The sequence below is a fragment of the Pezoporus wallicus genome, unplaced genomic scaffold (assembly GCF_028554395.1).
Source record: "Pezoporus wallicus isolate ANWC-B61680 ecotype Strahan unplaced genomic scaffold, APGP_CSIRO_Pwel_v1 scaffold_13239, whole genome shotgun sequence".
Classification (NCBI taxonomy): Eukaryota; Metazoa; Chordata; class Aves; order Psittaciformes; family Psittacidae; genus Pezoporus; species Pezoporus wallicus.
In genome coordinates this window covers 7,517,195-7,544,447 of record NW_026642052.1, presented here as the reverse complement: position 1 = coordinate 7,544,447, position 27,253 = coordinate 7,517,195, and the positions used below count along the sequence as shown (strand labels likewise).

Genomic DNA, 27,253 nt, shown 5'->3' with positions numbered 1-27,253 from the left:
TATTTGTCAGTAGTCACTCACATTGGAAAGTCTGCAAGTTATTTGTGCTATTTGAAATGTAAATGTTGATACCACAGGAGATATGGAAACAATGTTGAAATCCCAAAGCGAAGCTGTTAATAAAGTAGATGAACTGAAACATCAAATAACAGCAAATGGCTTGTGCAGAGGCCAGAACAGGAGCTGCTCTGAAGATGTGCAAGAGCTTAAACAGGTGGTTTGCTCTCAACTATTCAAAGGCATGGCATACCAAAAGTACTGAAATCAGTATCATCTTTCTGTAATGGCTTTTGGGTTATTCTACAGCATTCAGTCCTCTAAGATTCCCAGATCTCTGACCTCATCCAGTGGAACACTGGCTTGTGTTTATAACCTGAACTAAATGAGTTGCTGCAGTGATAGTGAAGAAACTACTGACATCCTTGAGCTAGACCAGGGCAGAGTGTTCAACTGCTTCTGTACCCAGCAGAATTTCTCTGTTGAGGTCAAGCTGGAATGCTGATTTGGTTTCTTTAACTACAGAAAACAGTTCTTCTGACAAGCTATGCAGGAATAATGCAGGAATAAACTCACTACAATGAGGAACGTATGTGTCCTGAGAGTTCCCTTTGTATAATGTCTCCCCTTAAACAACTGTCCAGCCCCAAATCTTTTCTGAATTTTTTAGTTCTCCTATAATACTGTTATGTTAACATTCTGGAAAATTGGACCTGACATCAGAGACATACGAAAAAACAAATTGCCCTTTGTACTTTTTCACAGAACTGAGGTTGTCCTTGAGGAAGCCTGCTTGGTTGGAAGTGAGTTACACACCCAACTCAAACCAGAGCAGCAAAAGTAAAACCCATTCCTAGTCTGCAGAAGAGGCATACAGGCCTGAATCACTACAGTTCTACATTGCTAACTAAAATAAAGCCAGTATTTTTCAGCGGACTACGTCTACCTAAATAGCATATTCACTACAAAATAGACTAGTGTGACCACAGAATTCTACCCTAGTTTTGTCATGTTATATAGTTAGTGTGTTTTATAGACTATGGAAACTGTAACCATTTAAAAAGAGGATATGAATAAAAGGCACAGAGAACTTGCCTTGTAAAGGGAAGCATCAGTTCCATAAGGAAAAGATTTGTCTGAAGGAATAGCTGTCAAAAGGGCTGGAAGACCTTGTAATGAAGCATGCAAAGGAAATAAAGCCAGTCTAAAACTTCATGGAAGCTGAAAGAAAAAAATGCAGAAGGTAGGAATGTTCTTCTATTTATAGATGCTCTAATTCATCTGCTTTTAATCTTATTGGTCACAGTGCCATCGTTTGAATTATCCTCACTGGAGGCACTTTGAATTAACATAAAATGCAAGGATTTTCTTGCTACAGTCTTACTGGGGTGGGGTGGGGGGTGGGGAGGAAAAAGAAAGTCAAACTGGTGTATTTCCATGAAAAACTCCACAGGCAGGAAGGTGAATTTATCCTTGATGTGATGAGCTGTCTTCTTAGCAACACTTATCCTTGCATGCTTTGCATGTGACCTTTAGAGTGACTAATGTAAGGTCCTTCCTAAAGAAAACCTTATTGAAGGTGTATTCCAATTTCTGACTTGAATTTCCATGGATTGCTGCTTTGAAATACTCAGCTATATTGATTAATCAAAACTTTGCACTGTGGCAGAGGATCTAATTCTGCCAAGTGTTGGTAAATGATTGAGAGTACAGGTGTTACCAGTGAAATGATGAGGAGTTACAAATACCCACATCTGTATGTCCTCATTTAACTTGAGTCAGAAGGAAGATTCATGTTCTCATGGACTCAGACACGTTACCTGAGCAATTCCTTTTCTCAATGAATTATAAGTGGCTGAGCTGTAAATTTTGTTGTCAGTATGCATTAGCAGTGACTGGCTTAAGAGATTCTTCAAAGGGTTTCTCTTTCATGAAAACTGCTGTCTGTGGCTGAATTCTTTGGCTTCAGGAAATTTGCCATCTGTAATGACACTGTACAGTAGGAAACTAAATATGAGCTGAAATCTGTTCAAATGAAGGAAAACCTTGAAATACGTGGTTAGTTTTCAGCACATGCTTAATGCTTATTGAAGCTTATAACTTGGTGCATGCCCAAGTGGTTTGCCAAATGTGGGCATAAACTATGGAGGAATTGAATTTCTGTCTCCTCATTTACTTTTGTGTTTGTCAGATATCTTCTAAAAATAAGATATTGTAGAATTGGACAATCAGGTCAAGTGTTCTTTAGACCCTTGTTGGTGCCAAGAATGTACTGGTACCTATTTTTCCCAGTTTTAGTGCTGCTTTCCGAGATTCACATTTACTTGAAAGTAATTCAGTTGCTTGCTGACAAGTTGGGAAGCCATAAAAAGCATGCAGCTCCTATCACTAAATGTTGGGCTTCATAGTACCTTCTAGATTTTGAAGACTAGGAATTAAGTGCTTGTCAGAAGAATTAATTTCTGCCTATGAACTTGCTGAAGTGTATACATTTGTGTAATCTCATTTCTCAAACCTGTGTGAGTAAATTACTGCTAGTGAAAGTGCTCATGTTTCATCAGTACTTGAAAATGCAGTGCTTCAGGGTACACATTTGCACTGTGAAGTGTAAGCTTTATGAAAAGGACTTTGAGCATTCACTTATGTGAATCAGTTTATACAGGTATATTTAAAATGATGCCAGCTGTAGGTCTTCATGCGAGTCAGATCAAATTTAAACATCAAATACTTTATTAAAAAAAGACATACTAGTAGGCACTTATTGCTTATAACCATCTCAGAGATTCATATTAAAATCAAGAATCAAGTAAAAATTTTAAGTTTTGCTTGAGTTAGGAAAAGTTAGCATTGCAATATTTATCATTAATAATGCTGTTTATGTCCCCTGATGGAATTAAGGCTTGTAACAACTGTCTGAGAATTATTACATCTATTTTCCAGATAGAAAAGCTAAGATATAGAGAAGCCAGTAAATTGGCAAAGTTGCAGTGGGAATGCTGCAAACACCAGATCTCCAGGTTTTAATCAGAGAACTTATTATTTGAGGATAATATTATATCCTCTTCTTTTCATACACACAAAACTGTATTTTTTCTTTTCAATATTAATGTGTCTCTGTTAATCTTTTGAATTGCTACCTAACTGCTATCCAGGTTTTAACTGTGAAATGCTAGTATGTTCTCCTTTATTTAATTATGAGTTGCAAGGAATACGTCAGTGTTGCCTGTGCTTCTGTTTCCTAATATAATGTCATCCTCTCAACAATTCTCAGTTTCTTAGGTTTTAGGTACCTTTTCTGTTATCTTGAATTCTTAAGTAATTTTGCTGTAAAAATGGAGGTGGGGCAGGAGTAGGACTGTGAGAAGGGACTGTAGAGGATAAGGGAGGTGTTTAATTGCTGTTTTTTTCCTATCTTTCCCACATTTATGGTGTCTGAAACTATGGTAGAATATGTTTTGAGTGAGCAAATTGGCACAAATAGGCAGAACAAGCACACTTACACACTTGTAGTATATATCACTTCAGGACATTTCTACAAGTTGCACACTCAGTCTTTCTTTAGTAAACAATTACATTTGCTACAAACACTTTCTACAGGCTCTTTCTTGGTCACCGTCTTGCATACGTATCACTGATATTCCAAAAACTATTTCAAAAAATAAGGTGATTGTGTCGTCTTCTATTTTTTTATTTATTTTTACTTCCTCTCTGGGATTTTCTTAACACCCGCTGTAAATTAATGCTCCACTAAGTTATCCAGTAATGCTCCACTAAGATACCCATTAATGCTCCACTGTAAGATAATGCTTTTCCACTAATTGCCCATTAGTCATCTACTTTTATGTATGATCAACATATATTTATTAGTTTCAGAGCTTGTGAGTGGTTCTTGCATACTAAATTCTTTTTGAACACTAACACCACTGAAGGCAAAACAGTCTGATTCTTCATGCTGAACAATTTTCTGCCTCAGGGAAGCTTCCAGTAGAAGATTAGGATTATATGAGCTGTATTGGCTAACACTAGTACTAGAAAGAACCAGAAATCAGGCCAAACTATTAATACTTCTTTGACTAAATAATACATAAGGGATGTTAAAAAGTGTAGCATGTATAATTGTATAAACAGTAACATATATTACTGTGTAAACTGCTTTATCATGTTCTGTCCCAGATATTGCATGCTCTTTTTTCTTTTTTCTTTTTTTTTTCCCTTTTTTCTCACTTTAGGAGCTGCAGAAACAGCTAGAGGAACTTAAAAGAAAATCTGAGTGTGAACTAAACCAACTAGAGAAAGAGAAAGAAGTCCTAGCTGGGAAACTTCAAAACTCTTCACTTGAGGTAAACTGGACATAAATATAACCCAGTAATAAAAAGACTCTTCATTTGTCCTCTCATCTGAGAGATTTTTGGTTAGATTTCAATCATATTTGCTGTGACTGTCATTCAAGAAAATATGCAGGCACTCTGGATAGCAATAACAAGAATTACTGCTCCTGAACATCTATGAAGATATCAACAAGCCTACTTATTTTGATAAATTACATATATAGAATCATAGAATCATAGAATAGTTAGGGTTGGAAAGGACCTTTAGATCATCAAGTTCCAACCCCCCTGATATGGGCAGGGACAACTCACACTAAACCATACCACCCAAGGATTCATCCAACCTGGTCTTGAACACTGCCAGGGATGGAGGATTCACAGCCTCCCTGGGCAACCCATTCCATGCCTCACCACACTAACAGGAAAGAATTTCCTCCTTATATCCAATCTAAACTTCCCCCGTTGAAGTTTTAACCCGTTACTCCTTGTCCTATCACTACAGTCCCTAATGAAGAGTCCCTCCCCAGCATCCCTATAGGCCTCCTTCAGATACTGGAAGGCTGCTATGAGGTCTCCACACAGCCTTCTCTTCTCCAGGCTGAACAGCCCCAACTTTCTCAGCCTATCTTCATACGGGAGGTGCTTAAGTCCCCTGATCATCCCTGTGGCCCTCCTCTGGACTTGTTCCAACAGTTCCATGTCCTTTTTATGTTGAGGACACCAGAACTGCACACAATACTCCAGGTGAGGTCTCATGAGAGCAGAATAAATGGGCAGGATCCCCTCCTTCAACCTGCTGGTCACGCTCCTTTTGATGCAGCCCAGGATATGGTTGGCTTCCTGGGCTGCGAGTGCACACTGCTGGCTCATGTTCATTTTCTCATCAACCAACACCCCCAAGTCCTTCTCCACAGGGCTGCCCGGAATCTCTCCTCTGCCCAGCCTGTAGCTGTGCCTGGGATTGCTCCAACCCAGGTGTAGGACCTTGCACTTGTCATGGTTAAACTTCATGAGGTTGGCATCAGCCCACCTCACAAGTGTGTCAAGGTCCCTCTGGATGGCATTCCTTCCCTCCAGCGTATCAACCAAACCACACAGCTTGGTGTCATCGGCAAACTTGCTGAGGGCACACTCAATCCCACTGTCCGTGTCAGTGACAAAGATGTTAAACAAGACCAGTCCCAACACCGATCCCTGAGGGACGCCACTCGCTATTGGTCTCCAGCTGGACATTGAGCCATGGACCGTAACTCTTTGTGTGCGGCCATCCCGCCAGTTCTTTATCCACAGAGTGGTCCATCCATCAAACTGATGTCTCTCCAATTTAGAGACAAGGATGTTGTGTGGGACAGTGTCGAACGCTTTACACAAGTCCAGGTAGATGACATCAACTGCTCTACCCCTGTCCATCAGTTCTGTAGCCCCATTATAGAAGGCCACCAAATTGGTCAGGCAGGATTTCCCCTTAGTGAATCCATGCTGGCTGTCACCAAGCACCTTGTTGATTTTCATGTGCCTTAGCATGCCTTCCAGGAGAATCTGCTCCAAGATTTTGCCAGGCACAGAGGTGAGACTGACTGGTCTGCAATTCCCTGGGTCATCCATTTTCCCCTTCTTGAAAATGGGGGTTATATTTCCCTTTTTCTCGTTGTCAGGAGCTTCACCTGACTGCCATGATTTTTCAAATCTGATGGACAGTGGCTGCTCCTTCAGGACCCAGGATGGATTTCATCAGTTCCCATGGACTTGTGCACGTTCAGATTTTTAAGATGGTCTCTAACCAGATCCTCTCCTACAGTGGGCACAAGGTCTTCATTCTCACAGTCCCTGCATCTGCCTTCCAAGACTTGGGCAGTGCGGTCAAAGCCTTTGCCAGTGAAGACCGAGGCAAGTCATTCAGAACCTCAGCCTTCTCCAAATCCTGTGTAGCCAGTTCTCCCGATAGCTTCCTGAGGGGGCCTACGTTGTCCCTAGTCTGTTTTTTATTCACTACATACCTGTAGAATTCCTTCCTGTTATCCTTAACATCCCTAGCCAAGTTTAATTCTAACTGGGCCTTGGCTTTCCTAACCTGGTCCCTAGCTTCCCGGACAACATCCCTGTATTCTTCCCAGGCTGCCTGTCATTGCTTCCAGCTTTTATAAGGCTCTTTTTTCCTTTGAATTTTCCTCAGGAGCTCCTTAGCCATCCAAGGAGGTCCCCTGGCCCTCCTGCTGCACTTCCTTCTAGTTGGGATGCAACACCCCTGAGCTTGTAGCAGATGATCCTTGAATATCGCCCAACAGTCTTGGGCCCCTCTGCCCTCTAGGGCTGTATCCCATGGAACCTTACTAAGCAGGTTCCTGAAGAGGCCAAAGTCTGCTCGTTTGAAGTCCAGGGCAGTGAGCTTGCTGCACCTCTTCTCACTGTCCTGAGGATCTCAGATTCGAGCATCTCATGATCACTGCATCCAAGGCTGCCCTGGAGCACCACATTTCCAACGAGCCCTTCCCTGTTGGTGAGCACGAGGTCAAGCACGGCACCTCTCCTTATCGGCTCCTCTGTTACTTGCAGAAGGAAGTTGTCTTCCACACAATCGAGGAACCTCCTGGATTGCTTGTGCCGGGCTGTACCGTCCTTCCAACAGATGTCAGGGTGGTTGAAATCCCCCATGAGAACAAGGGCCTGTGAGTGTGAGGCTTTTCCTATCTGTCTATGGAGTGCTTCAACCGCAGGTTCTCCTTGATCAGGCGGTCTGTAACAGATCCCCACAGTAATGTCTCCCATAGCTATATTCCCTTTAACCCTGACCCACAAACTCTCTGTTAACTGATCACCTGTCCCCAGACAGTGTTCCATACTCTCCAGCCTTTCCTTAACATAAAGGGCGACTCCCCCTCCCCGCCTGCCGGGCCTGTCTTTTCTAAAAAGCCTGTAACTTCTCGGTTTGGGGGGGGTTGTGTGGGTAGGTATGTAAAAGGGCCTGCTTGCTTGCTCCCTCGAGCAAGAGAATTGAATGGAAACAGGGTTGAATAGATCATTGTTTCTGTTCTGCCTGCTTGATGGTAAGGATGGTAACTAAAGCAGACTGGAATGTGAAGTAAGCATATTTTATATTATATATGATATATAATATATATTATATATCATATATTAGTAGTTAGGTATGCCTCTCTCTGTGTTCTCAAGATCAAGAATGAAACGGAAAAAACACTGTGACTCCCAAGTAGCTCTGAGAATGTCATATCTTATGTGGTGTTCCTGACTCTGATTACACCTTCAGTCATAATGCAAATCTGCGGACATGGATTAATCTGGAAATAAATACCTGAGATGTGTTAGTATTAGATTATCCACCTGCTACAGCCATAATATATAGTCACTTGCAGGCCAAGTGGTGCAAATTTTCCAGATTAGGACATCTACCAAAATATTTGTACCAGAAAGTGTCATTATTTGAAAAGCCGTAACAGGCTGAATAAATAATATTCTGCCAAAATAAAAGCAGACCCTCTACAAGGCAGTAATTTCCTCAGGTAAACTGTGCACCTTTAAACTTTTTGCCAACTGGGAATACATATTTTATCCCTCTCAGGTGTTTGCCTTCTGTGTTGTTCAGTTCTTTTTGGCAAATGCTGTCTGCTTTAAAATGTTGTGTACAGGATAATTCCTATGCGTGCAGGTGGTGTATTCCAATCAAAGGTATCAAAGAAATCAAAACACTGATGACATAAAGCAATTATTCTTCACATTTTGCGGATGGAAAAAGTAAGGAGTGAGTCATCCCGTTATTTTTCTTGAAATCACACATTCAGGATGGAAAAATAGGAAAGAAACCTGTGTTTCCTAACTCCTAGTCCTCTCACATAACCATGGAAAATGCAAGGAGTGGTGGGAAATTACTGTCCCTATAAACACAAATAAATAATATATAAAGTATATATTATGCCATGTTATGTTCACAACAGTATAGTAAGTATGAACAGATATACTAAGAAATGTTTTGGTGTATCTTAATGTCTAACTGTTCCCCAAAAGGACGAAATGCCTCCTCTGAAGAGAAATTTTGCATTTTTCTTGGTACTCTAGAAGCTACTTTCTGAAACAATGACTTGGCAGTATTGCCAGGGAAGGGGAGTGATTTCAACTTTTATAGTATTTTACTTCTATAAATTTATGGATATTCACAGCCAAGAAACCACCATATACTGTACAACATTATGTTTCACTGAGGGCATGCTTCCAGCTGGGAACCTTTGCGATGGCTCAGCCCAGAGCTTCTGCCTCAAAGGTTAGGCAATGTGCTGTTACTAATCCAGTTCTAACCTGGATACAATTTCAGATCTAAAAATAGCTTCCTTGGCTGCATAAGGCACATATTTGGCTGGGCTGACATAGCTAGCGCACGATGCAGAGTAGACAGAATCATGATAATTTCATCCCTCTGGAGATGCACTTCAAAGTGGTGGTATTTCTGTATTAATGAGATTTTTCTGAATAAAGAAATCAGATTCACACCTATTTGGCCCTTTGGAACAAAGAATATAAGAGACCCTGTCTGGCTCGACTGCTAATTCACTACAGTCATCCAGTTCCTTGCTTTTGCACTACAAGATCTGTTCAACATGTGCTAAAAGGGCTATTCTGGAATTAGAAAGTACATAAATTTGAATCACAGGCATCACTTTCTCATGATACATCTTTGAACAAGGCTAACACAGCGATGTCCAGAGCCTTGGTGAATACTGGAGATACCACCAAATAGCAGCAGTAGAGGTGTGCCTACTGTCCCTCTGGTCAGGAATTGCCATAAGTTTAGGAAGACAGTTAACTATGAACTTAACTAGAGTAACTGAAATAAAGACAACAGTAAAATATAATTTGATTATTTTGTTGTTACTTCTCATGCCACATTACCCTTTTGGTGTCCTGGGTTCAGCAGTAGCAGTCATTTTTCTCCTCCTTGGTAGCTGGTGCAGTGCAGTGTTTTGACTTTCGGCCTGGGAACAGAGCTGATAGCGATGTTTTGGTTTGGCCAAGGACTTTGTGAGCCTCATGCTCTGCCAGGGAGGAGGGAAGCCAGGAGGAAGCAGAGACAGGACACCTGACCCAAGCTAGCCAAAGAGGTATTCCATACCACAGCACGTCATGCCCAGGATGTAACTGGGAGTTAGCCGGAAGGGCTGGGAGACTGCAGGGTTGGAGGAGGTATGGGTCGGTGCTTGGTCGGGCTTGCGGGGTGAGTTATCGGTTGGCTGGTGGTGAGGTGTTGTATTCTCTTCCCTTGTTATTTCCTTTATTATCATTGGTGGTAGCAGTAGTGATCTGTGTTATACCTTAGTTACTAAACTGTTCTTATCTCAACCCGTGGGAGATGCATTCTTTTCGATTCTCCTCTCCGTCCCTCTGGGAGTAGGGGGAGGGAAAGAAGGGGGGGAAGTGAGTGAACGAATTGCCTGACTGGGTTTAAACCACGACAAATAGCATAATAGTAAGAGTAAAACCTTGTGGCATTTGGGTGCCTTATTTTGACACAACAAATTCTCAGTTATAGTGCCTCTTCTATAATACATCAAAAGGCAGTTTAAGTCTTTTACATAAATTCATCCCCTAGCAAGGCATTGAAAAGCTGTGCTTGCAAGCACAGTGAATTAAAATAATCAAAGCAGAAGTCAAAATGGGGGAACCAACTGTGATGCCATGCACAGCCTTATACTTTCCAGTATTTTCACCCATGGGCTAGCAATGTCTGAGAAGTTACTACTTCAAAAGAATCGAGATATCCTTCCCAAGAGAAGGACAGAAAGTATGGTTAGAAAAGAATGAATCTTGAAAGACTTTTGAAATAGTTTAAAATTTATCTGTCATCTTTTAGTAATAGTTTTTCATTTTTTCTTTATTTGGAAGACAGTGGGAGGCAAAACCAGCTGTCATAAGAAAGGGCAAGTGCAAACATAACCCTGAAATTTGAAAAGAAAACAGCAGAAATTAGAAAAAATACCATTGCCTTAAGGTTTTTACTGTGATTAAGCATTAGCTGCATCTTTAAGACCCTTTTATGCAGTTCTGGTGCATAAAAGTGAATGAGTAATAGTATTAGTGGTTCAGTTTTCTCAAAAGGTTTTGTTTTGCAGCAAGAGGACACTATGAAACATAAAAGTACACAGTGTTGCTGGTTTATTATTAGTAAAAGGAGGTAAATAGCTTCTGGACTGCTGTGAGCTAATGTAGTATTCATTTATAATATTCATTGGCTTAATTGTTGCTTTACCAGTTTAAATAAATTCAGGGTAGAGCTATCTAATCTGAAGTAATGAAACACAATAAAATTCCTGGGCACTGCAGAGTATTCCTGAAAAGGATTTGCACTGTGGATTTGAAAGCCCTTTTAGTTGAAAGACAGGGGAAGAAACCTGATGCATTGGAAATGTTTGTATCTTAAACTCTAATAATTTAGAACTGGCAAAGTCCATGAGAGTGTCTCTATGCTTGATATATTTGTGTAGGGTTTTTTTCCCTAAATCACTGAAAAATATATTTAAAAATATTTTCCATCTCATTTTTTACTAAATTATGTTCTCTGTTGCTACCAATTTACAGCTTAGCCTATTTCTATTTAGTATGATCTGATGTTTCATGTTAGTAGTGTTTTGAACCAATAATTGTCTATGAAGAGTGTCTTGAAGGTTAACAATATTATGACCACAGCTGAAGTTCATACAGACCTCTTTTCATCTTTCCTGCCTAGATGAATATTTAATTTGTAAAAGAAATAATCCAAGTGACGTTTTTCCTTTTCCCATTTTTTTCTGTTAGAAAATACACAGCCCACTCTTCTGGCACATCTTTTTTACTCACTGGCTTACTTTCAAGAAGCCCAGAAAAAAAAATGCAGCTTGAGTATAGTAATGCTAATGCATATTACATCACCTGATACATGGGACTGTACAGTATTAAGTGTTCCACATCAAAGGTTAGCTTTATAAGGAATTGCAGTACCTAAAAACTTTCTTTATATAGAAAAACATTGGCTTGAGTTTGATAGGTGTTAAGACAAAGTAAATGCTTTTATCTGTACCCAGAAGGCAAAGTGCCCCTTTGGTTAGATCGTATGATTTACAACTCTGGAAACAAAGGTATCGTTGGCAAGCGGCTCTGGCATTTGCCTGGTTTTGGAGTGTATCCAGACTGCAGATAGATCCCATCACACAGAGAAATTAAAGAAAAATATTTTTTTCATCAAGAATAATATTTAGCAATTATTCTTCACTAGTTTTGTCAGACAGTTTTCTTTGTGTTTAAGTGGATGACACAATGGAAGAAGACGAGAAATGACTGGATGATTAGTTAACATAGTTTGGGGCAGCTAAAGCTAGGTCCTTTTTCAAATTTGCTAACTCAAATTGGTTGGATAGCATCAGTGAAATTCCAATGTACCATGTTGGTTTGGCCACTTTTCTCATTCAGCAATGTCCAGGGCCAGCTGGATGGCTTTCACCTCGGCAAATTGACTCGATTCACCCTCTCCTTCAGCAGTTTCTGCAACTTGTCGTCCAGGACTCCATACAGCTGCCTTCCATCTCCGATGCTTTCCCACAATACGGCAAGAGCCATCAGTAAACAAGGCATACTGCTTTTCACTTTCTGACAGTTTATTATATGGTGGGGCCTCTTCAGCGCGCACCACCTCATCCTCTGGTGACATTCCAAAATCTTTGCCCTCTGGCCAGTCCATGATGACTTCTAGAATGCCTGGACGACTGAGATTTCCTATTCGAGTTCGTTGTGTAATTAGTGCAGCCCATTTACTCCATGTAGCATCGTTGCATGACGTGTAGAGGAGACCCTGCCTTTGAACATCCAGCCCAGCACGGGCAACCGGGGTGCCAGGAGGAGCTGTGCTTCAGTGCCAATCACTTCCGAAGCAGCTCGAACCCCTTCATAGGCTGCCAGTATCTCTTTCTCAGTTGGGGTATAGCTGGCCTCAGATCCTTTGTATCCCCGACTCCAAAAGCCGAGGGGTCGACCTCGAGTCTCTCCTGGAGCTTTCTGCCAGAGGCTCCAGGTAGGACCGTTCTCCCCAGCTGCAGTGTACAGTACATTTTTTACATCTGGTCCGGTCCGGACAGGTCCAAGGGCTACTGCATGAACTATCTCGCGTTTAATTTGTTCAAAGGCTTGTTGTTGCTCAGGGCCCCATTTAAAATCATTCTTCTTCCGGGTCACATGATAGAGAGGGCTTACAATCGAACTGTAATTTGGGATGTGCATTCTCCAGAACCCCACTGCACCCAAGAAAGCTTGCGTTTCTTTCTTATTAGTTGGTGGAGACATTGCTGTTATCTTGTTGATCACATCTGTGGGGATCTGTCTACGTCCATCTTGCCATTTTATTCCCCAAAATTGAATCTCCTGTGCAGGTCCCTTGACCTTACTCCGTTTTATGGCAAAACCAGCTTTCAGCAGGATTTGGATTATTTTCCTCCCTTTCTCAAAGACTTCTTCCACTGTATCGCCCCACACAATAAAGTCATCAATGTATTGCAGGTGTTCTGGAGCTTGCCCCTGTTCCAGTGCGGTCTGGATCAGTCCATGGCAAATGGTAGGGCTGTGTTTCCACCCCTGGGGCAGTCAGTTCCAAGTGAACTGGACACCCCTCCAAGTAAAAGCAAACTGTGGCCTGCACTCTGCTGCCAAAGGAATTGAGAAAAATGCATTGGCAATATCAATCGTGGCATACCACTTGGCTGCCTTTGACTCTAGTTCATACTGAAGTTCTAGCATGTCCGGTACGGCAGCACTCAATGGTGGTGTGACTTCATTCAGGCCACGATAGTCTACTGTTAGTCTCCATTCTCCATTAGACTTTCGCACTGGCCATATGGGGCTATTGAAGGGTGAGCGGGTCCTGCTGATCACCCCCTGATTCTCCAGTCTACGGATCAGCTGATGGATGGGAATCAGGGAGTCTCGGTTGGTGCGATATTGCCGCCGGTGCACTGTTGTGGTCGCAATTGGCACTTGTTGTTCTTCAACTTTCAGCAACCCCACAGCAGAGGGATCTTCTGAGAGACCAGGCAAGGTGGACAGCTGCTCAATTTCCTCAGTCTCCAAAGCAGCAATACCAAAAGCCCACCGGTACCCTTTTGGGTCTTTGAAGTACCCTCTCTTGAGGTAGTCTATGCCGAGAATGCATGGAGCCTCTGGACCAGTCACAATAGGGTGCTTTTGCCATTCCCTCCCAGTCAGGCTGATTTCAGCCTCCAGCACAGTCAACTCTTGGGATCCTCCTGTTACTCCAGAAATATAGATGGGTTCCACCCCTTGACAGCTTGATGGCATCAGGGTACACTGTGCACCGGTATCTACTAGAGCCTTATACTTCTGTGGGACTGATGTGCCAGGCCATCTGATCCACACAGTCCAGTAAATCCGATTGTCCCCTACCTCCACCTGGCTGGAGGCAGGGCCCCTCTAATGGTCGTCACAGCATTGGACACTTAAGTCGTGTTGAAAGGGATTATTCTTCATTATCACAGGAGCTGGAGTAAAATCAGCTCTTCCACTCCATCTGGGAAACTGCTCACCAGAGACTGAAGCCGTAGCTCTCATGGGACGATCAGTCTTGGCCCTTGCTCCCCTCTTCAGTTCACTCACCCGTTCCTCCAAAGCTGAAGTAGGTTTTCCATCCCACTTTGTCATGTCTTCTCCGTGATCCAGCAGGTAAAACCATAGGGTACCCCGTGGCGTATACCTTCTGTATCTCCTCTCTTGAACAATAGGACGCCTTTTGTTAATAGCTGAGACGTGTGTTGGTACACGTGAGGAGCTGGATAAATCAGATACATCGTCCCTCAATTTTTCGAGGTCCTGGGACAGTTTTTTCACAGCTGAGATGATGGAAGGGGTGAGATTGTCTTCGAACTCTTGGAGTTTATGAACCATTTCATCCACTGTTAGTGGTACTATGTCATTCCAGGTCACTGTTGCCAATGAATGGGCATATGATGACGGTGCATTCCGTGTAAGTTTTCGCCACATGGGTCGTGTACATTCAACTTCATCTGGATCTATAGGTGTATCCCCGTTATTCGGCTTGATGTGATAGATCATCTCTACGATGGCTGATTCCCTCAGAGACTGGATGCCTTTGTCTATAGTAGTCCACTTGGCCGAACGACTCGTAACATCGTCCTTGTACGGAAACCTTTCTTTCACAGCTGCCAAGAGCTGCCTCCAAAGGCTGAGGGACTTTTTCTCTCTTGCAATTGCTTTGTCATTTCCCCCTTCTCTAGCAAGTGATCCCAGCTGCTTGGCTTCTGTACCTTCTAGTTCGTGACCATCGGCCCCATTGTCCCAGCATCGGAGTAACCAGGTGATGATGTGCTCCCCTGGTTGACGGGTAAAATCTTTTCGCATATTCCGCAGCTCGGTTGAGGTCCGAGGTCGAGAAGTTACCTCTTCTTCTTCTTCTTCGTCATGTGATGATGACTCCTGATCAGATTCTGGACCGGGTGGTGAATTCATTGGTTCTTCATCTCGCTTCACCCTTTTTGCCTCCTTTTTGCTTGTTCTTTTGCGTACAGGGGCAACCAATATTGGTTCGAATTGGTCCTCTGGTTTGGCTGCAGTGATTATCACTGTGGTTTGAGTAGCGACTGTACTTGTTGCTGGGGGTGGTGTAGCTGCTGTGCTTGGAGCTGGGGTAACCACGCTGTCTGTTGCAGTTGAAGTTTGAGCAGCTGCTGTACTTGCCACTGGGGTAGCTGCTCTGTTCATTGAGGCCAAAGTTTGAGTAGCGACTGTCACTTTGCCCTCAAATCCGCCGACATTCTTTTCCTTTTGAAGGTGCTGGATAGTGTTGAACAAGGCCCTGTAAGCATAGGCCAAGCCCCAGCACGTTGCCGTGATTTGTCCATCTCTGGTATGGCCAGAATGACCACACACCTCATTTAAGTGTTTTACTAATTCTTCTGGATTTTGCAGTTGTTCGGTAGTGAAATTCCAAAATACTGGAGGGGCCCACTGACCTAGATACTTGCCCATACTATCCCACACACCCTGCCACTCATGTCTGTCCAGCCTCAGGGAAAATCTCTCGGTCCTCCTACATCGTCGTTTGACCCCAGACAAGACCCAAACCTGAATCTGCTTAACTCTTGAAATCAGTAGTGGGCAAAACACACTCTGTATGCGTGTTAGCATGGTGATTCCCATCACCATCAGCAAACAAGTCTCAACAGCATTAAAAGGCCATTCAAAAAATTCAAAACTCTCAAATGTAAATGGTCTGGGGGGACGACTAGGAGGGTAAAAGGATGTCTCCTTCACAGGTTGAGCACCTGAGAAGGAGAAAAAAGATGTGTAATTGCTAAGCACCTCCATCATATACCTCCCAAAATATAAAGGTGGTGACCACACTGGGAACATAAGCCAGATCAGTTTCATGATCAATGATTCTATTGTATTACAAGTCATTACCATAAAGTACAATGGGATAAAAACCTTAGCCCAAGCCCCACACTTGAAAAACACGAATACAGCAAATACCGGATGGACGTAAGATACGATATACTGAAACTGTGAGATCAAGAGGAAAAGCCTTGAGAGCCAATAAATCAGCATTGTGACGAGTGACTATCAATCCAGTCAGATCTGTTCTTATCTCAACACCTCGTGCCCCACGTTGGGCGCCAAAAAGAACTGTCGTGGTTTAAACCCTGTCAGGTAACTCGTTCGCTCACTTCCAGTGAGTGGTGCCGAGCTGACAACAATCGAGGTCTGTGTCCGTCTCCCCCCCCCCCCCCTGCACCGGGGCTCTCCCCTTCCCCGCTCCCGGAGGAACGGGGAGGAGGATCGAGAGAGTGCAACTCCTACGGGTTGAGACAAGAACAGTCCAGCAACAAATCACCACCACTACTATCAGCTAAAACAATGATAAGGGAAAATAACAAGGGAAGAGAATACGATACCACCGGCCAAGAAAGCGAGTTCCACCCGGAAGCCCCTGTCCTTCCGGGTAACTCCCAGTTACCCCCCACCCCGGGCATTTCGTGCTGTGGTATGGAATACCTCCCCGGCTAGCCCGGGTCAGGCGCCCCGTCTCTGCTTCCTCACAGCTTCCCCTCCTCCCTGGCAGAGCATGAGCCTCACAAAGTCCTTGGTCAGGGTAAACATCACTTAGCAACAACCGAAAACATCGGCTTCACCAACACTGTTCTCAAACTAGAAGTCAAAACACAGCACTGCACCAGTTAACACAAAGGAAAAAACATGACTGCTACTGCTGAACCCAGGACAATTGGACAACCTAGGCTTTCATCACTTGAATAAATGTCCTGGTTACCTTCGTATGCACACACATGTACTCTTGCTTTCTTGGTTTGTCTGTGCCTCCATGCTTCCTTTCTCTCTCTGTCACACACAAAGCAGAACTGCTGCTGCCATCTCTTCTTCCCCTGTGGGCTGTGAATAAACCCATTTGTCTCCTTGCAAATGATTAAGTAATTTAAGTTTTAAAGACGTTGAATTCAGTATGGAGGAAGTATTTACTCTTTTTTTTTATTTTGATGTGTGCATTCAAAACTGTTTCCTTTGGATTATTTGACTAGAAGTTTGATCAATTGCTCAGTTTGGCCACCGAACAGGAGGAAGTCAATTGCACAAGCTGGTAGCTTTACTGAATTGTTTTTTATCAGTGTTCATCTCTGCTTGCAGATTTCTGTCATGTCTAAATTACAAATACTGCTGTAGATCTAAGATGTGAAACATCCGTGATAAAACTGAGGAACTTTGAAGTTCAAGCACAGCACACTAGCCCATTTGATAAAGGAAATCCTTGTTAATTATAATGGTAGTATGGCCCTTTGTGAGCAAACCGTTGGAAGGGCATCAGAGGGAAACTGAAGTACAAGATGAATGATGACCACCAGCAAGTGACTGGAGAAAAGGAACCTGACTTGTGGATTTGAAGGACAAACTATTTAAAAGGAAAGAACACAGTATATTGACTTGTGTATAGGAACAGCAATTCTGTAGCCATAAACCTACTTAAAAATGGAAAAGTAGCTTTCTTGTAGCTTTCTTTCTAGCTGCTTACAGAGGTACAGAAAACAGATTTAGAAAGGGGTTATCTAGTTCTCATTATACCTGTGTGTTCAAGTAACAGTTTTGGAGTAATCTCCGCAGCGCAGGAAGTTCATGAGCATTCATGTTTCACACAAATAGTGCTTAAACAGAAACAAATCATCTTCATCTGATATTCTGTGAAGACAAACCTTTTACCCAAAATTATGGACAACTAAGATATAGAACAAGTTTTTACAATGTTTTCAGGCCCTTATTTAGTTTCTCTATAGAAAAAAATTAAAATAGGATAAATTGATCAAGTAGAAATATTTATTTCTTAGATGTGTCTCCAAGAAAAGGTTCATATTAATTTTTCTTCTTTAATATCAAGATTTATTACTGGGGCATAAAGGCTTGTATGAATTCTAGAGAGAAGGGAGCAGATGCCAAGAAATGGTAAAAGTGGAAATTGGGACTAGAAGTGAAGACAAGTTGAGGTACAATGTAGTTGAAGGTTGCGGTTATAAAGCAGAAGTAAACAATGTCCTTTGTCTGAAAGGATTTGGAACTCTGGGAACTGACACAACCTCTGTGGATTGCAGGATTTGGAGCCTACAGAGCACAGTTCTGTGCTGGGAACCTATGAGAATGAGGCTTAGAGAGTACTTGAATAAAGGCTGTGATCCATCTGGAAATTGGAGAAGGGCCTCAGGAGAAGGAAAAGATGCATCCTTTGGAGGAGAGGAGTCGGCATGCTTAACCAGTGTGAGGAAGAGCTAGCTGGAGTACATTTAGCCAATATCCGAAAGGATTCCTAGGTTTTGGAGAGATCTGGTATAGCTCATTATTATTTCCCTTTCGACACTGCAATGCTAGCTGTGGCCATGAAGTTAATGAGAAGGGCTTTGCACATCATGCCTCCTTTCCTTTTACATCACACGAAGTATGGTGCTATGAGAATGAAATGTGAAAGGATATAGACAACCTACTTAGTAAATCTTCCGCTTTTGTGGTGCTGCATCAAAAAGGTATTATGTGTGCAGCTGAAGTTACAAGCAAGTGTTTAGATAGCTAAAGCTACAGTGCTTCCTCAGCTAATAGTCTGTGTACAGCATGCATGGAAAAAAAATATTAGGGCAACACTGAACAGAAAAAGAACATGTATTACTGTAGAGGTAAGAATAAGATATAGTCACAGGTCATAATCTGTATCGTATTCAATTTGCAGATGTGTGTAACGTCATTTGAATCACTTAAAGTCACATGAAATTAAGGATACAAACTTCTTCCTTTCATAATTCCTCTAAGGCTGAAAAGTACAAGTATATAAAAAATGGGAAACAGACCATCCTCTTTCACATATTCCCCAAAAGAAAAGTCAAGAGACATAAAGATTTTGCAGGAGGCATGGCAGAGCAAAAAATGTGACTTGGAAGTCAGATACTGCAGCTAAAACACTCATTGGCCCTACAGCATGAATGCGCCTTTTGTGCAGAAGGCAGTTGTTCAGAGTTTTGCAGCTATGATCTTTGGAATGGCAAATTTAAGAAGAAGGGCAAATATATTTTTTTGCTGGAAGTTGAGAGAGTCTACCAAATTGAAAAGAGAAGACCCCACCAAAACAAAGGTATTTTAATAATCAGGTATTTTTTGCTATTTTTGGGTCAGCCATTATAGACGTGTCTACTGTATTTAGTATTTAAGCTAAGAGAGGGAAGAAAATAAATCAAGTCTGAAGCACGATGTGCAGAACTCTTTGTTTCCATTGGTTCTAATCTACTGCTTTATATAAATGGCTTCTGCAGTGTTGCATCTCCAGTTTGACAATGAGCACAGCCGTAGGCCTGCCTCCTGTTTTATGCCATATGTACTGTGCAAGTTGAGCTATGGATTGTATAGATGAGATGGAGATGATCTGAAAAGAAAAAATTTAAGAAAAATATTTAATGAGCAAGAGGCAGTACGTGCAAGAGAGATTTCAGTCTTCACTGATAGAAGTTCTCTTTGCAGGAAACAAGCATCTTACTATTTTTTCATAGAGCAACAGATAAGAACAGATAGCAACACATTTTATAAACATAGGGTACATAAAATGCACTGGAATTTACATCATTTCTCTCCATTGTGAATGCATCCATTGATCCTGTCTTACCTTTTCTGTAAGGTGGCTCAGCTGAAGCAGATATTAGATCAGCAAGCAAGTAACTTCAAGGAGTCACTGAAGAAACATAGTCTACAGTCCAACAAGGAAAAAGAGAAGCTTTTGCAGGATCTTCAAAATATCATTAAAGAAAACCAGAATGTGAAACTGCAGCTGGAGGCATCACATCAGAAAGTCTTAAAAATGTTGGAGAAAAGCAAAAATCAGGAACTCAAGGTCAGTTTGCGACATACTAGTGTAAACAAATAAAATCTTGTTTGTGGACTAAACCATATTATTTACAGCCAATTGTCAAAACTCAGTTATCCCCAGCTATCTTACTAATGGGTTGCAGTTGTTGCACACAGTCAATAATTCTGTTATTTTGAAACCTTATCCTCTTCAGGTGTTTTGTTTTTTAATTTTAACATTTGAACTTATATCACAGTGTGAATGAAAGAATTTCATAAAATAATATAGCCTAATCTCTCTAGTTAGGCTGCAGTTAATACAAACTCCTGTAGCTGTGCTCTTGCTTCAGAAATAAGAGGGATTCCTATGTGTATTATTAACAGGACTCAGTTTTATTGTTTTTCATCCATTATTAATGGATATGTCTAATGATGGGTCTTGACTTACCTACCTTCAAGAAATAATTCTGTAAGTGGATAAGCAACGCTTGTAAAGGTTCGGTTGGATTTATTTCAGTGACAAAATGCTAATGCAATATATTAAGATTCTGAACAATGCTGCAGTTTGAGGGAAAAAAAAGGCAACTTTAAAAATGTTAGTGTGATTGTGACATAGAGTTCAGATGTTCCTGTTGATATTGCACACCTTAGGAAAAACCTCCGTATAAAGCATGTGTAGTAAAACCACCTTAAGTAGAACTTACATCTTCTTTATATATTCAGGACAAAATACCAACTTAACAAAACCAAGCTGAAGGCAGTAAGTTGGTAAAAATGAAACTGAGGATAGGAGTTTGCTTTCAGAGCCACTACCAAGCAACTGTTCCATCATTTACAATGTATCAGCAGCACTTCCATCAGCAGAGTAAGTTCTAGGCAACAAGCATACAAGGAAGGATAGAAGCCTTTGCCTGACATTCTGTGATAATGACATACAGGTCAAATCTAGGAGTCTTTCTATGTTTAATAATCAAACATCTTTCTAATGTCAAATAGTGCAAAGATAAACAACTAATAGATAGTATGTGGATAATTTCTCTTGTACCTATTAAGTGTGATTTTTAAACTTCACATTTTTATGCTTGTGTTGAAGAAGTGTCATGTAAAGTGGTGCTAAAAATAAAAGTTTTACAATGAAAGATCAGATTCATCCTGGCAATACAAGTAAAACAAAATGATAAATAGGCTCCAAATATTTTGGTTTTGGGGATGCTTTTGCTTACAGGAGACGGAAGAACGTTTGAAAAAGGAATTTAATGAGACTTTCAAGAGCCAACATCAGTCTCATAGACTGGAAATACAAACCTTGGAAGAGAAGGCAAAGAAGGAATTACATGATGAACTCGAGCAGATACAGAAGCAGCAAACTGCGTTGCTAGGTATAATGTCTCATGTCATGCACAGCTCTTACTGTTTGATTATATGCTGAGAAGCACTGACTTTTCTCCCATTCATTTTCTTTCCCATCTTCTGGGAACTTAGGTGTTTGTGATTCTCCTTTTTCATACCCTACAATTTCAGCAATACAAACTTAATAGTCTTTGTTAACCTGGCTCTCAACTGTCAGCAACAGGATGTTGCTGGGAGAGTAGTCTGGTGTACAACATTTCAAGTATGCACTATCAGGTATATTAAATTGGAATCCTGCAGTTAGAGGATATGATTTTACTCTTTTTTCTATGATGTGAAGATTTCAAGTCTGTTCTGTTGAATTCAGCAATGGATATTAGCTGCTCCGTACATATTGTTCAGTCAGCACAGAAAGTTCCCTAAACTGTACAGAACTAATCAGAACACTGCACTAGAAGTACCTGTAATATCTCCAGGTTTAAGCTCAGGTTATTAAAGCTCACGTATAAAAGGGGGTTTTAATTAAAGACAGAATAATTTGAAAGAACTTTAATTTTTTAAATTTATTTTAAATTAGATTTTAAATTTATTTAATTAAACTTTTAAAAACTGATTATCTTATTATTTGGAGCTTTGTTGCCAGTAATTCAAATTTGCTAGAAAGATGTGTTGCTCTCTGAAGTTTCAATAGATAAATTCTGTTCTTCAAGAAAAATTGTAAGGAGAGAGACAACTTGCACTGGGTATACACAAAGGTTGTAGTATACGACAGATCTGCTTACATAAGTATTGTACTTCTTTAACACAACCAGAGCTCTCCTCAGTCTGCCGTATGGCCTTCTCTAAAGCACCAGTGGACTTAACAGGGAAGCTCAAGGGTGCTCCAGTAAAATTCAAGGTCAGAAGAAACCAGTTAGTTATAATGATGTAGTCTGTAAAACAACTACCACAGAATCACCTCTGATTCTGATGTTGAATCATTGCTGTGGTAGCTCCGTATCATCTTACTATAGCGTACCTGAGTGACCTCTCTAGTAATAGAAGGCCATCATACTTAATGGTGAAGGAGTTGAGGAACAAAGCAAAATGTAATGTATTAATGTTTCCATCTAGATTGTCTGTATCTACCTTCCCCATCCAGCTGGCCTCTGACTGCCTGAATGATTGTTGTCTGATTGTTACTAGGATCTCTAAGGATGGAACTCTCTGAGCAACAGACATTGTGCACTAACCTCAGGAAACAAATAGAAGAACTCCAAATGGAACTGAGGAGTGTGAGGACACTGAAGAAGCAACAGGCAAGAATTCAGTTCCTACTTCATTGCCATGTTGTGTTTTGCAAAAGCAGTAGTATCAAATTTCTCTCTTCAGAGATAATAAAAGTGTACAGAGTCTTTACAGAAATTGAATGGTTTTCCTTCCCTTATGTCCCACTTCAAAATTGTTTACCAGCTTTTCCCTACAGCCAGGCTTTTTTCCAATTTAAAGATCAGAATCTACAACACAAGTAAATGTTACATATAATGTTACAGTAAAATTTTATATTTAGTAAAGTATGTTCAAGAAGTTTTGATCACATATTTTGTCTTGTACATAGGATTGAAAACTCAGTTCACAAAAATTCAGTGCACACAATTCCAGCGAGACCCTCACCTTAAATAATAAGAGGCTGTGAATAACTAAATTTGGCCTTTTTCTTAGGAAGGAAGTAGCCAGAGCCAGATCAGATCTCTCCATGAGGAACTGGAAAAATGTCAGAGTGAAATTTCTGAACTCAAGAAAGAAAATTTACTTTTGAAGGACACAATGGAGCTACTCAGTCCTGAGTTGAAGTCCCAGAAGGAAGAAGCTGTACATCTCCAGGATAGTGAGAAACAGCCCAGAAGGTTTGCCTTAAACTCACACTTCACAGTGCTATCTAGATATATATGATGCCAGTAATGATGCTAATAATGATGCCAGTATCAGAGGTGTTCTAAATGTGATGTGTCAGAATCCTTTCTAAAGTGCTAATTATAGAGGTTAGGAATTTTGTAAAAGCAGTAATTCATTTCACACTTCAGCCATAATAAAAGCATTGGAACTAATTTCTCATTAGGTATCACAGAGAAATACATCCACTGTAGCCCACAAGTGTGACCCGGGAAAAATCTGTGTAACGTCAGCCATTGAAAGGCACTGGAAGACATAAACAGATCCCAAATTCACCCAAGAGCTAATAAAAAATTATATCAGTCTCTGAGAATCAAGATCAATTTTTTATATGTACACTCTGTAGCTGAAACCAATGGGTAGTTAACTCTAGAGGGGACACTTGAGAATGCCATCTGTAGTCTGTAAGACTTAGCTTTGGGGGAGTAAGGGCAGAGATAACAGACTCTGACAGTACCTCTGGACTTGTGAAAGCCTGAAGCTGTAATATGGTGTCAGGGTACAGGGAGGGGAAGCTGACTTGTAGTCTTTACTGTCTTGTAGAATGTGGAGTGCATCCTCCTAATGTAGCCACAGGCTCAGAGCATGTGTTGCATAGTGCAGTAATAGCAGTCTTCCCTACTTAAAAAGTGCAGGACTTTTACATGCAGGACAAGTCTGGGTTCACTGTCCAGTACATTTGTATGGCTGCTGGATCCTTTGGAATTTCTTTATTATCATACTTAACACATTCTCTTTGCAGAGAGATTAAGGGATCTGGTAAATGGCTATCTTTTAATTCATTTCTGCAGTGGTGTAGAATGTATGCCACTAGCTACTCAAGCTGTATATGTAAAAGTATTTCTGAAGAGTATACCCCTAAAGGAATCTTTAAAATGATGTCCTGTATAGTCGAAAGAAAAGCACTCAAGGGATTGAGTGTCTCTTGGCAGACTGTCAGAGTGGTCAGAGTAATTCCATTGCTGTCTACCAGTCAGCAGATATTTAAAGAATGAGAAAGACATGAGAAAGGATTTTTTTTCCTTTGCACTCTTTGGAGAGTTACTTGAAAGTGACTTTCATTTCAAGCTTTTGAAGCAAGATCAACAGAAAGGATTGCAAACCAGAGAGTTTCATCAGTGCTCTCCAGCTACCTTAAAGGAATTTAGAGCTTCTGTTCATGAAGAGAAGAATTATTCACATGTCAGCAATGAGGTCTAAAAGGCCTCAAATGCTAAAGCTGCTGGGCTAGAGGATAATCTTAACAGGGGATAAATGGTGTAGCTCTACTACGGTAAGCATTTGAGAAGAAAGCATTAATGGAAATTATATAAATTGAAATCCTTCAAATAACAGGAGGCAGAACCCAAGAGCTGGAATGGGCCTAGGCATCTGATGCAGGCTAAAATTAACCCATGGAAGACCTATAGTATTAACTTGCAGCTCTTGTTTTGCTTTTGCAGGACCAATAATTTTTGTAGGGGAATAGTTAAATTGGTGAGTGCATATAAATTACAGCCTTTTTACTGTTACTTTAACCAACAGTGACCTTGTCTCATGCTAATTACTTCTGATCTGAAATCTGAGAGTGGCTTGTTATTGGCATGTGCCAACTTTTTAGAGCCAGTTATTTAAAATTACTATTCCTACAGTTCCTGAGTAAGTGAAACCAGTAATCTGATGAAGTAGTCCTTCCCATTTCCATTCTCTTGAACTGTGTGACTTTCACCTCCAGTACGGAAACCTTTTACAAGAATTATTAAGTGAGCAGACAAAAGGTTTTTTTATGGGAAAAGAGGACAAGTCCCAGAATGGCTAGTCTGAAGCAGAGCTTTTATTCTGCTCCTGAAGATGTATTTCAAGGATTCTGCTCCCATTTATTCTTACTCTTCTGCTTCTTATTTTATGCCAAGTTCTAAATCAATCACTTTGATGGCTGTGCCCTAATTTCAAAAGCAGAAACTGTTCATGGGCCTTTTGGCCTTTCCTGAAGCATGAAAGGGGCTTAGAAATACATGAAAAACTAAAAAGGTAAACTGAATATCTTTTCTGAAAAATACAGTAGTTAACCTGCTGAGTCTGACATCTCTGTTTTAATCAGTAAGTAACAGAACATGGGCTTTTCATTGAGACAATGAAAAAGTTTCTCCAAGGTTTAACAAAACATTAACAAAGAAAAGGCATTACGTTAAAAATAACCTTTTAATATTGATTTTAGGGTCAGTTGGAGAAAGCAATGTTATAGCTAGGTTTAAGAAGTGTGAGGTATTTTTTAATTTTCAGTTGATGATGTTAGTTAAATAAGCAGTATCTTTCAAAATATATTGTTAGAACATTCCTTACCTTTACTTTAAAAATATATAATATTTTTAGGACGGTGGTGGGCAGTATTAAATTTTTCTGGTGCCACAATGTGATGAAACACAGCATCAGAGCTTCAGGTTAAAATCCCAGAGGTTTCAAAATAATTTTGCTTAATACAAGTGAGTGCCTATGGTACTTCACTGTCATGTTTGACCAGTAAGACTGGTATACAAATGAACCATAAAGAGAATATCAATAGCATCATTGTATAGAATAGACCCTCAATTTCCTGAAGCCTGAAGGTCAAATACTTCTCCAAATAAATTTCCTCTTCCTCAGTGTTAGTGTGGTTCTGCTTCAGATTGCAGCTGAAGCGTCAAGGTCAAATCAGTAAGCTGAAGCCCAGAGCTGCACCCAGCTAACTACCCTCTGTAGTCAATAAAAGACCTCAAAACTGCATGCTTTGGTCAATGATAATAAACTGGTATTGAAATGTGAGAATTCAGACATATTTTAATACCAATAAAAGGCTACTTGTAGAAGACCTCAATATCAAGCATAAAAAAGAGCTGGACATACTGAAACAAGATCACCGGAAGGAAATTGAAAGCATATTATCTGATTTCAGCAGGGCTCAGGCACATCTCCAAGCAAAGATTTTCTCCTTAGAAACTGAGTAAGTCATTTAAATAAACTCTGGCTTATACTGGTAAAGAGTTCTGTTTGAAATTATTATACTCAGAATGTGTATTTTTGTTATTACTCATAGGTAGAATATTATAAGCAATGAAATAGAAGTGTATGCATATTTCCTTTGCGAGCACAAAAAGACCCAAATATATTGTGATAAACTCTGGATATTGTTTAATATAAAGCAGTATACATAAAGTTTTAGAGTGCTAAATTAAAGCCTGCACTTAGAATCTTGCAATTTCATGAAGTATAACATCATCTTTGTCACAGATGATACCAGAGGCCTTGATCCATGACCTTTGTACTTAATTTTGTTCATCAGAGCAACGTCCGTGTAGTTAAGCTCTTGCTCATTCTTACTGCCCTGCAAATTTCCCAGGACAGCCCCCAAAAGCTCATGTAAATAAATGCACTTTGCAACCCCCTATGAAGTTAAGTAGTCCTGTGGTGCTTCAGACTGTACTGGAGAGGCCACTCAGAAATAATCCCTGTTATTATAATACATATATTAATTATATACCTATCCCTTGTACTTTTCTCTTATCACAGCTGTACGGCATAAGTCCAGAAGAGAGACCTGTGCATTTAAGCAGTTTGCAAAACATTTAGAGGTGATTTATCTTTTTATCTGAACTCTGAGATACACTAACTAAAGAGTGTAAGACATTAACTAAGAGTATAAGACATCTCAAAAATACTCATCTTCAAAAAAAAACCACCACCACTAAATGGTTGTCTGTATTCTGTAATACACTACAGTACGGCAGGTGAATTTCATGAACTTGGCTGATGAAATAGTGACTTGTTTTCCCATGGGTCCATCAAATGTGTTTCTACACTATGTCTAAGAAGGCGTAAGTTCTGGCTTGATTCTTTTCCCCTGATGAAGGCATTTATAGAGCTGAACTCACTACAGGTTTTGGCTTAGAGAGTTCATTAACGCAGCATGTATATCTAAGCCTCTCTTTTAGTGAAGTTATAGGAATTGAGTATTTATGAAGCCTTTATCAAATATGGTTGGAATTAGCCTGTGGATTCTAAAGTTATTGGGTCAGAAAAGAGGACAGATGAATACAGACAGGCATAGATACTGCTGCACAGATTTGTTTCTTTAGGAAACTAGATCATCAATAGAATGTGCAAGCTTGTTAGTATTTTATACCAGGGTCTGGACTTCAAGCCCTCACAGGTGTTGTGGGTTAATTCTGGTGGCAGTTTATTTTGGAGCTCCACAACATTCTATACTTAAATATAATCCATGTACAGGTACCCATTTTTTTAGTAGTGCTGTT

At 40.6% G+C, this 27,253-nt stretch overlaps 1 protein-coding gene across 6 annotated transcripts in view; it reads left to right on the top strand.

Annotated features, from left to right (window-relative positions):
- Window positions 1-27,253, top strand: part of FAM184B (family with sequence similarity 184 member B) — a 55,361-nt gene that overhangs the window by 24,535 nt on the left and 3,573 nt on the right. For 2 of the 6 annotated variants that reach the window (XM_057426634.1, XM_057426630.1), the window contains exons 3-7: window positions 4,227-4,337; window positions 19,537-19,749; window positions 20,929-21,082; window positions 22,239-22,435; window positions 22,755-22,939. In XM_057426634.1, coding sequence (XP_057282617.1) covers window positions 4,227-4,337; window positions 19,537-19,749; window positions 20,929-21,082; window positions 22,239-22,435; window positions 22,755-22,939 — 860 coding nt within the window. Of the gene's footprint in view, window positions 1-4,226; window positions 4,338-19,536; window positions 19,750-20,928; window positions 21,083-22,238; window positions 22,436-22,754; window positions 22,940-24,427; window positions 24,462-25,797; window positions 25,945-27,253 lie in introns of all 6 variants that reach the window. The other 4 variants (XR_008974579.1, XR_008974580.1, XM_057426631.1 and 1 more) reach the window with 4 other exon arrangements.